The sequence below is a fragment of the Marmota monax genome, unplaced genomic scaffold (assembly GCF_021218885.2).
Source record: "Marmota monax isolate L192 unplaced genomic scaffold, Marmota_monax_Labrador192_F-V1.1 WCK01_AAM20220418_F8-fsc00070, whole genome shotgun sequence".
Classification (NCBI taxonomy): domain Eukaryota; kingdom Metazoa; phylum Chordata; class Mammalia; order Rodentia; family Sciuridae; genus Marmota; species Marmota monax.
In genome coordinates this window covers 7,061,875-7,078,689 of record NW_026692116.1, presented here as the reverse complement: position 1 = coordinate 7,078,689, position 16,815 = coordinate 7,061,875, and the positions used below count along the sequence as shown (strand labels likewise).

The following is a 16,815-nucleotide window of genomic DNA, read 5'->3' as shown; positions in this document are numbered from 1 at the left end:
ATAAGACCCTCAAGTAAAACATCACATGTGTGTTATATTACTCACATTTCTCAAAATTTAATAAGTATGAGGCCTCACTATCAGATATAAATAGTGGAAGAATTTAATTAAACTACAATCAGAATGGAAGATTAATATAACAATTATTTTATAAGCAATGTAAACAAAAAACAGTGAGAATAAAAGTAATAAACTTAAGACACTAAGTATATAAAAATGACTTAATATTTACTGAACCAGGGAAGACTACATGACATCTCCCACAAGTAAAGCCACCCCTAAATGTGCTTTCTCTTTCTAATCTTCACTGACCAAGATATGAGACCTAAAAAACTCATTAAAAATTTTGGTCTCATATTTTGGCCATCTCTCCAATACCAAGCAAAGCTTTTAAAAATACATACACTGCATTTTTAAAATATAGACATACACAGGAAGAAAACATGGACCATGATTTTCTGGTCAGATAACTCTGCTGATGTTAAAAACAAAAATTCTTTTTTAAATTTTCAAACTTTTTAACTTAGGAAATTCAAATTTTAAAAAAATAGAAAATATCAAGTGAAAGTTTTCCCCTACTTCAAAATCAACTATCCGTAAATTTTCTATAATTCTTTCTCTAAAAAATTCAGACAAAAAGAAATCAAAAACAGATCACATCACACAAGCTGACTAGCATTGTTCTCTTTTAAAACAAACAAAACAATCAGCACATGAAAATCTGCTTTATTCTCTCAACAGCTGAACAACATTTTACTAATACATGCACATACATATATTATTTTGGGGGGGGAGGTGGATGAACCCAGGGGCACTTAACCATGGAGCCAAACCCCCAGACCCCTTTATTTATTTTGAGACAGAATCACACTAAATTGCTTGAGGGTCTTGCTAAATTGCTAAAGCTAGCTTTGAACTTGGGATCCTCCTGCCTCAGTCTCCTGAGCTGCTGGGATTACAAGCGAGCACCACCATGCCCAGCTAATACTCTACTAATATTGCTATGCCAGTCTTTAAAATCACGTATTGCAGTATATTTTGGTAACTCATTTTACTTAAATGTTCATAAAAATCACAAAAGCGGGTCATATATAATGAATACCTCAGCAAAATCCATCATATTGGGTCAAAAACATCAAGTTTAATCAAATTAAATTTTGAAATAACTTTTTTTAATAACTGGATCAAAAAGGGAATCTAAACTTCAAATTCAGAATTATAAAACCAGTTACAGAAAAGGGGTTAACAGAAATAAGACAAGTTCTCAGTACAGGAAGTAGAAATTATGCTTAGATTGAAAATCTTGCTTACAGTAAGACAAATCCAAATTAATACTACATTTAGGTGCCATTTCACTTATTAGAATGGAAAAACTTGCAACTTTTGATAATATACTCTGTTGGGCAAGTTATGGGAAACAGCCACTCATCGTATAACAAAATACAACTCTATACTAAAAGAAATTCAGCAATATCTAGCAATATTACATTTGTATTTACACACTGACCCAGCAATTTCACATCTAGGAGCTATTCTGAAAAAAACATTCTGGCTTTTTTTTTTCTTTAATATACTGTAAGAGTATATATACATAAAGCTATTCACTATAACATAATCTGTAATACTAAAAGACTGGAGGAAAACACCCAAATATCTATTAGTCTACAAAGCTATGAAACAATCTAAAGAAAAAAATTTTTTTTCCACATATAACATGGAGTGATCTCCAGGATGTATTTACCATTAAGTTTAAAAGTCAAAATATAAAACATTGTATACTATGCTACCTTTTATCTACTGCATAAAGAAGGTAGGAAAAAGTTCACATTTGTTTACAGTATCAAAAAAGTGATAAATGAAAAACTGATTAAAACAAATACCTAAAAGTGGAGAGAAAAAACAAAGCAGACTAGATAAGAGTGTTTGGCTAGACTTCTCTCAATGTAAGTAATATTAGTTTTGATTTTGGAAATTCAGTTAAAAGTGGGGAAAAAATTCCGAAAAATTAAAACCAACTGGTGGTAAAACCACAAAGAGAATTAGTTCAATAAACTTTACCATTCTATGATTGTACTATACATTCTCTGTGGAATATACTCAAAAAGACAAAAATGATTACAAAAAAATTACATTCAATAATGTTAATGCAATACTGATGTTGCTCAGAAAGGAAAAAAAAAAAATGCTATCTTTGTCCACTGAAAGGGCCCTAAGCATTAACATCTAAAAGCAATTCACACCCTGGCAGGCACATTATTGTGGTTTCTAAGGATCATCTTCCATTCATAGGAACCAGGATTTTTTAAAGAAATCAGTGACTGATTAAAGATCAGAAGCAAGAAATGCTACTTCAAGCAAGTATCAAAACATTTGGTATTATAAACTCTACCTGGCTCAAAATGAAATAATTTAAGTATTTTAAAGAATGATGACTGCAATAGAGTGGAAAATTTTACATGTTAAAAGAGTACAAACTCACCAGGAAAAATAGTTTTTAAGTCAAAATCTATCCTGCTTTTCTTATAAAAAAGGTACTTCAATGTGACCAACTAGTTCATGGACAAAGTTTTTAATGGCGGAATTCTATCTAGTATTTGGAGAGAAAAGAATTTCATCATTTTTGACAGGTGAAGTGGCTTGCAGGCTAAGGCAGGATTCAAAGTTTGAGGCCAGTCTCAGCAACTCAGGTCCTAAGCAACTTCCTGAGGCTCTGTCTTAAAATAAAAAATAAAACGATAATGAGAACACTCTACATTGGATGCCTCAAGCTTACAGAAACTCAACCTACTGATGAATGTCAATGTCACAAAGATAACCAGACATTCTGTTCTGTTCCTCTTGCAATAATACAACAGGAATTACATAAAGCACATCTACAAAATATTCCTGCTAAAAATTAAACCTGTATCTGACCAAGGTTCATCTAACTATAAATTTACAGGAAATGCAAAGAATATGAAGAACATGTGACATGAAACAAGGTATAATCAGAAAAATTCAGAAAATTGAAATTGTCCAGATGACCCAATTTCTCTAACATCAATAACAAATAAATAAATAAATAAATAAATAAGCAAGAAAAGAGGAGGGGTAAGGTAAAGTCATTTACTGATTAAGAGATTTTAGACATTAACCAAATGAACATATTAACTTTCCTTGGTTCCTGATATGAAAGGTGGAAAAAGTATTTTGAATACTGTTGGCAATTAGATGAAATTAAAGAAATTATTCTACATTTTACCAGGAATTGTATTGGCATCAATGTCACCATTAAGAGAGAGTATATCTGGAAGATATGTACTCAGTATCTGGGGATGATAAGAAATGATCTGAGATATGCTTTAACATTCTCTCCAACAAAAAAGAAAAAGAAGTGTATTACAACATTCCCTCTATTTTTGAAACATATTACAGCTTTTATAATGAAATTTAAAAAAATAAAAGACTCTCAAAGTCAAAATTTATTGCCAAAACTATCAATATATTATTCTTTTAAAACTATCAATAGATTATTCTTTTAATGCATTTTTAACAAGAACATAAAAAGAGTTCAAGATCAATTTAATGTGAACAAAACTGTTGGTCTATTTGTGTAGCTAAACTGTAATAGCATTCTTAATTTAGTTTTAGACATACTACATTAGGAAATAAGGTGGTTAAGTAATATTTTTACTTTAAAGCAGTTATGTATCACTAGTTATCACAAGATATTTTTGAGCAGCTATTCTTTTTTGTATAACTATTGTAGCAAAATTTAGATACAATAATATCAAACCATTATGCATCTATCAATCAGTTCTAACAGTCACCCATAAATTTTCTCTTCCTGTTACTGTGACAAATTCCAGATATCCATATTGTTTCATATTTCAGTGGATATCCTTAAAAGATAAGAACTCTTTCTATAATACTATTAGGCAACCAAAAATCTTAATAATTATTTACTATTATCATCAAATATCAAATTTGTGTAAAAATTTCTTACTTCTTATAAAAGTCATAGTATTTTTACAGGGTATTTTAGTTGGGGAGAGGATTAGAATCTAATGCAAAACACTGGACTGGTCAATTTTGTCTCTTCAATACCTTTCAACTTACAAGTTCTTTCTCCACTCTTCCCCCATTTTTCCATTACTTTTTATTTGTTGCAAAGAACTGGTTTTCGGTTTTAAAGATTTGCTCACAGAGAGTATTCTGATGATGTAGTTTAACACAGTCTCCCAGTAAATTCAGTTGGACCTAAAGACTTGATCACACTCTTCGTTTTTGTTTTTGTTTTTGATAATACTACTTTATAAGGGGTAGTGCGTTTTGACACTATAAAACTTGGTATCTGATGTTAAATGTGCAATGTTTATTCCCAAGAACATTTTTTGTATTTCTGCTTCACCTTATTTATGCTAAGCATGATTTTGTGCCAAAAAAAAAAAGTTGATCAGTATTCTTTTTTCCATATTTTTTAAGTGTTAATATTCATCCCCCCAAAAGAAAACAAAGGCAAATTATTCAACTCACTATTCAATGGCTATAAATTTATGACAGCCTACAGGCACAACATGTTTTGATCTCTACTCCCTCCCCTATTTCAACCTATCTACAAGGTACAGGTCATAGCCTAATAAATGAAACCTCCTCTAATACCCTCAACCAAAAGTAATCTCTCTTACTGTAGCTATAGGGCACTTACTTAAAACCCTGGGTATTTATCTCTCCAACTAGAGGAGGTCCTCCTAAAAGAGAGAGTCTCTTTTGGATCTCCAATGAAAGGAATATAGTGCAACACAATTAGTATTTACCTTCCTATTGATAAATGGCTCACAGATTATATTCATATTGAAGTCCAGACACTTCTAGAGTCATTAAATAGAATAAACTATTCAAATAGCACAATAAATAATGGAGGAACAATAAACTTAAGGTCTCTGCCCTCAAGGAACATATATTCTAGCTCCAATTTTTTTTTAATAAACTAGTTACTAACACAGTGCTGTCATTTAGTAGACACATTACTAATATTCAGATACTGAAATTTTAATAAATAATTAGCACGACTTATGGAGCATTTAAGAAAAGTATTTTAAGAAAAATCTAAAAAAAAAAAAAAAAACCAACAAAATTTTGAAAACCATATTATAAAAAGCAGTTATATTCAACTATTATAAAAAAATCATGTTAAATATTATTTAATATTATTATTATTCAGTATTACTTAGCTGCAAGTATCTAAGCAAACCAATACTACAACTTAAATTGCAAGTTGAGCAATTTAAAATCAGTGCTTTCAAAATACTAGTAAAAACCTAACTTATTTTAAGAAATAGGTATACTTCATTAGTTATCCAATTACAACATCTTGATTTAGTCAACTTATTAAAAGAACTGCTACAAATTTCACCATACTTAAAATCTTTCTCTAAAAAGTCAACATTTGATTATACTGAGTAGCCATAAAGCAAAGAAATTTTTTAAATTCTTAGAAAATTGAAATGAATGAAAAATATATACATATCAAAATTTGAGGAATGCTATGAAAGCACTATCTAAAAGTATATAGCACTGAACCCCAACATTAGAAAAGATATCATGACAATGACATTAGCTTCAAAGTTCAAATTAAGTAGAAAAAACAGCAAAAACATAAAACAAAAAATAGAAACAGAAATCAATAAAATAGGAAACAACAACAACAAAAACCCCAAGGAAACCAATAGCTGATCTTTTGGAGAAGATTAATAAAAACCAATAAACTTCTATAAAGACTCATAAGGGGGGAAAAAAGCCTACTAAATATTCACTAATAGGAATGAGAATGTTGATATCACTACAGATTCAAAAGGCATCCAATCATATATATAATTCTACACAAAATAATAAACAACTCTATGCAAATAATCATTCAGCAACTTAGAGGAAATGGACTAATTATATACACAATTTACCAAAGCTCACCCAAGAAAAACTAGGTAACCTGAAGAGCCCTGAATACATAATTTTAAAATTTCCCCACAAAGAAGCCCATGTAGCTTCACTTTTACATTACTAAAAATGGTATTATTCCTTCCTTAACTGTTTGCACATTTCACAGGCATGGTTAAGAAAGATAAGAAAGAAAGAATACAAAGTGGAGCATTCACCCTAATATGATGAACAAGGTAAAGTGAGTAAATGCCCACTCTCATTGCTTTTTTTGAACACTGTACAAGCCGTCATAAGGGAAAAAGGAGGCAGGAACACCCAGATAGGAAAGGGAGAAAACTGTCTACCAACAATTGGATATAAATAGTCTATACAGAACATCCAACAAAATGTACATAAAAGGCTAGGGTTGTGGCTCAGTGGTAGAGTACTTGCCTAGCACCTGAGGCACTGGGTTCGATCCTCAGCACCACATAAAGATAAATAAATAAAACAAAGGTATTGTGTCCACCCTCAACTAAAAAAAAATTTTTTTAATCTATCAGATCAATGATATTAGTTTAACAAGGTGTTGGATACAAGAGCATCATGCAAAAATCATTTGTGTATCTAAACACTAGCACCAAACACCTGGAAGTTGCATTTTTAAAAACATCATTTATAATAACATCAAAAGATATGAAATATTTAAGGATGATTCTAACAAAAGATGTAGAAATCCTGCAAACTCAAAACTAAAAACAATACTGAATTATAAATATTATGTAAACAAAGAGGGTACAAAGGACGAAACCTTAAGATGTCAATTTTCTCTGAACTGCTCTACAAATTCAACTCAAATTCAGTAAAATCTCAGCATATTTTCTGTGATCCAGAAGAGCCAAAACAAGTTTCAAAAGGAACAAAGTTGGAGGACCAAGACTACCTGATTTCAAGTCTCAATACATAGCTAGCGATTAAGACAACGTTTTTGGCATCTGGATAGACAAAAATGGGTCAATGGAAAAGAGCAGAGTACAGAAATAGAATCACACATACATAGATAATTGATTTTTGACAAAGCTACAAAGCCAATTCAATGGAGAAAAAAAGTCTTTTCAACAACTTGCAACAGAAAAACTGGATGTGCACATCCAAATCCAAAAACTTGACCCATACTTTGTACTATATTCAAAAAATTAACTCAAATTATCAGTTTTAAACCAAAATATAAAATATCCGTTAGTAAATAAAGTATTTTTAAGTTAGGTAAAGATTTGACTGATAGATGGACAAAGTAGTGCACACCTGTAATCCCAGTGGCTTGGGAGGCTGAGGAAGGAGGATCCTCCAAGTACAAAGTAAGCCTCAACAACTTAGTGAGGTCCTAAGCAACTTAGCAAGACCCTGTCTCAAAATAAAAAATAAAGAGCAGTGATATGGCTCAGTGGTTAAGTGTCCTCTGGATTCAATCTACAGTACAAAAAAGAAAAAAAGGATGACTGATTCGTAAAAGCAAAAAAGCATTGTCCATAAAAGAATAAACTAGTAAACTGAATGGAATTCCTCAGTTAGTAACTGCTGCTCTTCAAAATACGTTTAGAGAATGAAAAGTAACAGAAAATGTTTGTGAACCATATTAATTGATAAAGGACTTTCATCTAGAATAAAGGCTTCTCAAAACTCATAAAATAAATAATCAAAATTTTAAAAGCTGGGCAAAAGATTTAAACAGACACTTCACAGAAGATCATAATAGCCGACGAAAAGATGTTCAGCAACATACTATGGAATACAAACTAAACTGTAACTATCACTTCGTAGACATTAGGATATCTATGATCAAAAAATACAGATAATAACAGACATTGGAAAAGATATAGAGAAACTGGAAATCTCATACCCTACAGATGGCCTATAAAATGGTACAACCACCATGGAAAACAGTATGCATTTTCTTAAAGATATGCCTATCATATGATCTATCCATTTTGATTATGGGCTCCAATAGGGGGGAGCATATAGTCACACAAAGACATGCAGGAAAGCTTACAACTTTATTTATAGTAGTCCCAAACTTGAAACACAAATGTCCACTCAGAAATTAATCAATAGCAGAGGTGCATGCCTGCAATCCTAGCCACACAGCAGGCTGAGGTAGAAGGGTCCCCAGTTTGAGGCCAGACTGGACAACTAAGCAAGAACCTATCCCAAAATAAAAAGGGGTAGAGATGTAGGTGATGTCGCTTAGTAGTAGAGCATCCCTGGGTTCAAGCCCAAGTACCGCCAAAAAAAAAAAAAAAAAAAAAGTTAAATAAATAAACTGCCATATAGCCATACAGGATGCCACTAAGCAACAGAAAAAAATGGACTACTGATACACAAGTAAATCTCAAATTATTTATGATGTGTGGAATAGTCACACACATAAAAAAAAGATACATATTGCATGATTCCATTTATTTAAGTCTAAAAACTGCAAACTATAGTGACAGCAAAATAGTGGCTATTTGGGAGAAGAAAGGAAGAAGGGAGGATTAAAAAGGGGCAAGATGGTATTTCTGGGCAAGATATTTCTCAAAGCAATAGATACTATCTTGCTGATTTGACATATACATGTGAAAGCATTATAGACTGTAGATACGGGTTGGTTTATGTTAAATTACATCTCAATAAAGTTATTTTTTTAAAGGCAAGATGTGGACCAAAACACGTACTACTTTTAATCCATCTGTGTAAACAAAGATAGCCATAGTAATATATAAATCAATAATTTCAGGAAAAAATTAAAATAATTACCTAACGAAAGAAAAGAACTCAATCAGGAAGAAATGTTTCATTTTACATTTTTAAAAAATAAGCACGTGTTACTTTCTTTAAAAATAACTTTTTTAGGGCTGGAACTATAGCTTGGTAGCAGAGTGCTTGCCTCACACCCAGGAGGCACTAGGTTCAATCCTTAGCACCACATAAAAATAAATAATAAAGGTATGCTGTCCATCTACAACTACCAAAAAAATTTTTTTAAATAACTTTTTTTAAAGAAACCTAATTGTACAGTCTGACATCAAAGCAAAAAGTCTTTTAACCATAATCCTAGAAAACTAACTTTAGTTATTCCAACTTTCATATAAAACTGTTTTCTAAATTGTTGGTAACTATTTTTATATCATTTTGTAATGTTTCTTCCTCAAATCACTAATATAAAAAACTGACATAACCAATACATCATATATGAACATCCTATTCCAAATATCACTTTTTTCTTCCTTTTCATTCTAGGTCTTGTCTATAATTTTCTTTTCTCTTTCACTAATGATGAAAAACTCATACTTGTATTAATTTATTTTTTTACAAAAGAAACTTGTGTCATTTATTATTTTACAAAATTCACATTAGAAATTTAGTTGAATATTAACTCCAACAACTACATTTTGAACTCTTTGAGTTACTCCCTATTTTAAATCCCATAACTTTCAATTTTGAAAAAATCAATATCCAAATTAAATATGCAAGTTCATTAATTCTCCCCCAATCTATATAATATGAACTCAAGAAATAAGCCTAAATATTAAGGCATGGACAAATATCTAGTTCACTAAAAAACAAGAGCAACATCTGCAAAAATATTCTAAAGAATTATCACACTGGACTGGGGCTGTAGCTCAGTGGCAGAGTTAAAAGTTGCCTAGCACATGTGAGGCACTGGATTCGATCTTCAGCACCACATAAAAATAAATAAATTAAAGACATGCTGTCTACTTACAACTACAAAAAAAAAACAAAAAAATCACACTCTTGTGGATGCAATTCTAAGAATTCCAAAAAAACATAATAAACAGTTTCAAAGGACTAAACAGCATTCCCAAGACTACTCACACTGGCAAGGGCAGTGGTTGAAGGGGTAGGGGGAATCTCATTATTGTGCCAGGCTTGGGAAAATAAAGTTAAAAAACAAGGATTAGGCTAGGGGAACATCTCAGTAGTAAGAACACTAGTGTGTACAAGGCCCTGGGTTCAATCCCCAAGACCAAAGGAAAAATAAATAAATAAATAAATAAAAGACAAGAATCATGCCCTAACAGGTTTAGAAACAAAAACAAAAACACCAAGATATTTGAAAGTCTAATTACTGAAAGAATAAAAAGACCTAACCATTAGTACCAAAGCATAAAAGATGAGTATTATTTTTAGCCAAAAAGTGAGGAAGGTCAATTTCCTTTAATAGACAAATTTATGTGACTCAAATTTAAAGCTAATTGCCTAAAACACTTTCTTTTTAAGGGTCAGGACAACTCATTTCTAGTGTGTCTTACTATTGACAAAAAATATTTTCATAAGACAAAAGAAAGTTTGTATTCTTACAAACTTCCAGTTCAACAAAAACATATGGTTATTTATTAAGATTAACCAACTTTATGGTGGTTGATTATTCATACAATCTGACTTTACAAATTAATTTTACGCTTGGGTTTTTTTTTTTTTAGCTGTGTCTTAGTTTTCAAAGCTAAATGAAATTCTCCATTAATTGCAATAATAGTAGATCCAAAAATCCTCTATTTTTAAAGTTAGTTTCAAACAATCTTCTCCTACCTTCACACCAACAGCAACCTCAGTGACAATTCTGTAAGAAAAAAATAAATAATTTCAACTTCTTGTTATTCTTCTAATGATCATCATTTGACTCTCAAACTTTTCAGAGTAATTCATCATTCTTAATTCCTCAAGACACTTTATAATATAGATGGAAAACAAATAGACTGATGGTCAATGAAACTTCTTTATAATATTATTAAACTGTTATCTACAAATAACTTTCAAACATAAGACACACTTCAGTAAACATAAGGTATTTTTTAACAACACTTTCAATAGCAAAGATAAAAATCCAAAAAAAAAAAAAAAAAACACTATAATGCCAGTCCTATATTAATAACTTAACACTTAAAACTTTTTAGTATACTAGGTAGAATCTGGGAATTGTAAAACATGAATTCCAGCACAAGTTTTGCCATCAATTTCCCATGGTGATTGGGGGAGAGGGGGGTGAATACTGTACTTCTTTGCATCTGTTTGATCTGGAAAATCATCTTTAAAATAACTTCTTGGATGAATTAAGCTCTAGGGCCTGTTAGCTCTCATGATTTTCATTTAGTATCTTTAAAAACATGAAACTCTAGACACTTACACTTAACCAAAATAAATTAAGATTTTTACTTTTGACTCTTCAGACACTGTCACTAACTTTAATAAATGTACCTGCTAATTGACACTGGTTTTTCACAGCCAAAGGGGCTGTGGACTGCTATATTTTTGCCCTAACCTGTGCCCCCCTTTTAACAATGAATTAAACTGAGTCATTTCAGATGTGGAGCCTTATTAGTACCAGAGAGACAGTGGTCCATATCATTTCCCAAAGCCCGCCCGTTTCTCACCTCTCACCATTCTATCTTCACTCTTAGGCTCTCAAAGATGCAACGCGGTTCTAGCTTTTGGTAGTTTCTGTTTTTTTCCGCAAACTAGCCAAAGTAGCTAAAAAGGTGGCCCAATGTTGACTACCTGCTCTTGTTTCTGCCATGGCTGTTGGCCTTTGCCCATGTGACTGATGTCGACCTCAAACACTTCGGGGTTTCTTTTTTTGCATGATTTAATTTCTAGGCCATTTTGCCAAGCCTTGAATGTTCTTAGGCCCCACAAAAAGGCATTTTTTTTTAATGCCTCCTGCCCCGGTTCCCAGACTCGGATGAAAACAAAGGAGTATGACATCTGCCCTCCCCCTCCGCCGCACGCCCTCCCCCCTTCCCCAGCGGCTCCCACTCGGCTTTCCCCGGAGCTCCCGCCACCGGCATCTCTCCCGGCCAGGGCGGGCGAGGCCGGGGAGGCCGGGGATGGCCAGGTCCACGGCGAGTGCCTCTCGAATCCCCATGAATCCCGCACCACGGACCCGTCTCTGCCCACGCCGTTGGCTCCTACGGGAACCCCTAGCCCAGGGCTCGGGTCCCGGGGTACCGATCGAAATGGCTCCTAGAGGGGGCAGGGGCGGGTGCGACGTCCCGGGGTTCCCTCCCCATCCCCCGCCGCCACGCCGGTGCCCGCCCCCCTCCCCGGGGCCGCCCCCCCGCCGTCGCCCCAATGCTTCCCCAGCCTCGGAGCCCGCTTTCTTCCCATTTTCTCGACCAGAGCCCGCCGGGGGAAGCAAGGGGAGGGGTGTGTGCGATGGGGCGGGGGTTGGGTAACGGCAGCCCAGCCCTGGGAGGGGCCGCCCGAGGGTTTCTCCCCGACCCCGGACACCGGCCGAAGGACGGTCCAACTCCTCTCTCGCACACATCTTTTCACCGACCCCATTACATACCCGTCCATTGCCGAACCGGACAAAGCTTCGCTCACAAGAACCGAGCCACGCAGCCAGCGAGCCACACAAGCGGCGAGAAAATGGCGGCCAGAGCCCGACGGAAATTGCCGAAGGTGCCGGAGCGCACCGGGCAGCGCGCGGCAGCGGCAGCGGCGGAAAGAGCCGAGCGCGCCGGCGCCCCGCCGCTGGAGACGAGCGGCCCGGCGCGGGGACAAGGGGGAGTGGGCGCTGCAGCCGTCGCCTCCTTCGCGACGCCGCGCGCCGGGCTCCCTCCGCCCACCGGGACCTGGCCTGCTGCTGCTTCTGCTGCTGATGCTGCGGGGCTTAGCGTCTTGGCTTCTTCCCTGGGCGGTATGAACCGGCCACCTCCCGGCCCTCGATACCATCTGCCCTAGGATGGCCCTGGGCTGCAGGACTACCTCCAATGTTTCCTCTGATCCCAATTCCAACTGGGCTACCCTCTACCTTTGCGGGCCAACGGGAAAATATGTTATCGCTTGCCTCCTATGCCATCTTTTATTTACAGACTCTCTTCATCCTCTGAAACAAAAATTCACTCGACTGAACCAAGACCATTGTTTAGTAAAAGCAATACTTCGAAAGCAAGTAACTCATTAGAAGCTGTTACTTGCAAAACTGGCATCAATCACATCAAGTGATTCTCATTTCAGTTGATAATTAGCGTGCACCTGTGGAAAATGATCACAGTGTCCTGAGTAGAAAACACAGGTTGAGCCAAATCTTAGTGTTTGTATAAAAATGCCACCAATCCTTAGGGTCTAACGTTTGGGGGTGTAAACGGGAAAGTAGGGATGAAAGTAGGGACAAATGAGTCTTCATTCACTTTTGGTTAGAGAGGATAGAAACATTGTTTTCCATGTGTCTCACACTCTCAATCTTATTTTTAATTATACATACTTATTATGTATGGTATATACAACGTACGTATTACGCACAACTACTGGTGACTGAATCCAGGGCAACTTTACCACTGTGCTACTTCCCTAGCTTTTTTTAACGACTTAGCCCTTGCTAAGTTGCCTTGGTTGGCTTGGACCTTGCAATCTTCCTGCTTCAGCCTCCAGATTTGCAGGATGGTCTCAAATTTTAATTGTAAAAGGCACAGTGGGCAATTTCATTTAACATACTCTTATCAGACAACCAACAGAGTTTGAAAAGGCACCCATATTTGGAAAATTTGGTCAATGGTGACTCCTTTGCCAGCCGTCTTCTCTCACCATTCACCCCAACTCCCAACACACACCAACCATCTTGGGGAATAACAAATATTCCCTACATTTCACCAATTACTGTAAATACTCACTCTAGGTTTTCCCATATCTCCTTCAAGAAAACCTCATGTCATTTACTAACTGGAATTTCATTCACTATATTAAGTAAATGGTAATTTCTGTATTATTTTTATTACTACTTAGTAATAATAATAATATTACTATTTAAATAGGACAGAACCTTATAGAGCATCTTATCCAAATACCATGAACTGGTCATGGCGCAGTTCATGCCTGTAGTTTCACCTACCAGAGAGTTAGTTTGAGCAGGAAGATCACTCAAGCCCAGGAGTTCCAAACCAGCCTGGGCAACTTAGACTCTGCTTCAAAACAGAAACAAAATTATTGTCATAGAACTCTTCAGAATACTCGAATGTTTAAATAGTCTTGATTTCATTAAGGAATTTTCATTTCTAAACAAAATAAAATTTAATTCCTTAGAAATTAACCTTATTTATTAGAATTATTTTTAATTTATTAGAATTTATTATTTAATTAATTTCTTAATTTCTTAGAATTTAATTTCTTCAATCTTCTCCTCTTCTCCTTAATCACTGACTTATGATTAAGGACCTATTATCAGTGCGATTCATAATCACTTTTCATATATTTGTGGTTTTATACATGCATTTTCACTTAACAATTAAATACATATGCTCCCAAGGGACAAGACCTATCACATTAGTTCTCTAAGTTCCCCACATTGGCTCAATCAATATTGATTAATTTGTTCTTGCTTTATATTGGCAAAGACAAACTCTTCCATGAGGGGGTATAGAATTTCTTTTTCTTCCTAATAAAGTACAATATGGCAAATAAACAATAGTCAATAGGCTTAATTATTTAAGCAAACATTTTCTAGAAAGGATTTAAGGTAGTTTACAAGTTGAGCTAACATAAAGTACTAGGTTAAAAAAATGAACTAAGAATTAAGACAAAACAAACATGAATCAGGAATGAGGCTAATTCAGCAACATACAGCAGGATTATCCCTTCCCTCTCTTATCCAAGGTTTCAGTTTTGATGGTTAACAAACATTTTGAAATTTTAAATGGAAAATTTAGAAATAAACAATTTATAAGTTTTAAATTGTGCCCATCCTGAGTAAGGAATGATGAAATCTCTACCATGCCTCTGTCTCACCTAGGATGTGAATCATCCCTTTGTTCAATGTATACAAGTTATACATTCTACCCTCCAACAATCACTTAGCAATTGTCTCTCTAATCAATTTGATCATCATGTAATCTCAGTTCTTTTGTATTTGAGTAATACTTGTTTTATTCAATAATGGCCCCCAAATCCAAGAGTAGTAAAGCTGGCAATTCAGATACGGAAGAGAAGCCAAAAAGTGCTTCTTTGAATAAAAAAGATGAAAGTATAGTTGAGGTATTTTGAGAGATACAACATTTACATAACTTTCATGTTGTGACCAATGTTCTTTTAAAAATATTGCTGTTAATCTCTTATTGTGCCTAATATGTAGGCTAAATTTTAACATAGGTGTGGGTGTACCAGGAGAAACAACACATAGACAGGTTGATACCATCTACAGTTTCAGGCATTTGCTGAGGGTCTTGGAACACATTCCCTATGGACAGGGGACTACAAAAACTGGTTAATTAAATCCTGGATTCACATTTGAGATCTTTCATTTAGTGGCTATGTCACGTTAGGCATCTTCTTTAACCTCCATAGGAAAAAGTATCCTTACTGAAAATGGGGTTAAAAAATAAGTTCTTTATCCTAGATGGTTTCAAGGTCTACATGACTTAATGTATGTAAAGCACCTCCCAAAGCTCAATGACTGGCCACAGTAATTACTTAATACAGGATGCTATCATCATCCTTATTATTTTGTTATTGCTGTTACTATTCACTGGAGAAGGAATGAGCCACAAATTTGGTTCTTAGATTTTAACAGCCAGTAATATTCATATAAATAAATCTATATAAAGATTTTCAAAAAGGTTAAACATGTCACTAAAGTAATTAGATTGGCTGTTATCTAGAGGAATAAATCTGGGGAAATGTCATAGATAAATTTCTAAAGTCCCATTTGAATCTAAATTTGTATGATTTTATGAGTTAACTATGGGGTAGATTATTAATCTCAACATTAGCAGATGGCCAACCTTTTTTAATAGATGACAAGATTATATTAGTGTTTATGGATTCCTAACAAAATAAGGCAATAAAAAGTGAAGTGCTTAAGCAGTATTATTTTCATACCCATATCTTTTTTCAGTACAATGATTTGTTCTTTCCCATCTAAATGGTAAATGTTTTGACCTTTTACAGAGATTTACACTTATGTGAACAATGATTAAATCTAAATTTCAGTTTATGCTAAGCCAAAATGAAGTCTAATATTGAGGCAGTAAAAATAGGAAATGGGATCATGTTCATAATGCTCTAATTTAATTCCTAGCCCCGCCTCTTGTCTGCTTATAGTACTAAATATATCACTTTTTTCATGAGTCAGTTTCTTCTTATGAGTAGAAGGAATAATAACAGGGTCAATTAAATGTTTTTATTTTCAAATAGGTGGTATAAGTTCAAAATTGAGAAAAAAAATAAAAAATATAAATGTGTACAAAATATCCTAAAAAAGTAAAAATGTAGAGACAGAAAGTAGATTAAGTGATTGCCTAGGACTTGGAGTGGGAGTGGAAATAAAAGTAAATTTACATAAAGATTTTTTTATAGGATGATGTAAATGACCCAAACCTAGATTCTAGTGAAGTTATATAACTTAAATATATTCAAATTCATTGAATTAAGCACATAATATTTGTAAATTTTAAAGTATATAAATTATATATTAATAAAGTTGTTACAAAAAGTAAAGGCATATGCTTTGTACTCCTGCCCTCCAACTACTGAGTTTCTTATTCCTGAAGTAATCCATTTTATCAGCTTACTGCTTATCCTTTTGGAGATATTCTACCACTTATATAGTTCATAAACATATTTATTCTTTTCATTAAAAAGTGGTCACTGCTATGCACACTGTTCTGCAATATATTTTGTAATCTTGAAATAAGTATCTTGGAGATTTTTCCTTATCCGTATATTTAGAACTACCCTATTTTTTAATATATGGCTGCATAATATTCCACTGAGTTAGTCAGTCAGAATTTGTTTAACTAGATGATATTGATGGAAATTTAGGTTGCCTCCAATCTTGTTTTTTACAAATAATTTTGTAATGAATAATCTCATTTCTAAGTCATTTCCCACATAAAGATCTGCTGGATAAATACTATAAACAAA

General features: G+C 34.2%; 1 protein-coding gene across 5 annotated transcripts in view; it reads right to left on the bottom strand.

Moving 5' to 3' along the window:
- Ptbp2 (polypyrimidine tract binding protein 2) overlaps window positions 1-12,374 on the bottom strand; it is a 71,082-nt gene extending 58,708 nt beyond the window's left edge. For 2 of the 5 annotated variants that reach the window (XM_046462277.2, XM_046462286.2), the window contains exons 1-2: window positions 12,248-12,374; window positions 10,489-10,519 (exon numbers count right to left, since the gene is read on the bottom strand). In XM_046462277.2, coding sequence (XP_046318233.1) covers window positions 10,489-10,519; window positions 12,248-12,255 — 39 coding nt within the window. In that variant the 5' untranslated portion in view covers window positions 12,256-12,374. Of the gene's footprint in view, window positions 1-10,488; window positions 10,520-11,330; window positions 11,616-12,247 lie in introns of those variants that run through there. The other 3 variants (XM_046462298.2, XM_046462305.2, XM_046462316.2) reach the window with 2 other exon arrangements.
- Between the last annotated feature and the right edge of the window lie 4,441 nt (window positions 12,375-16,815).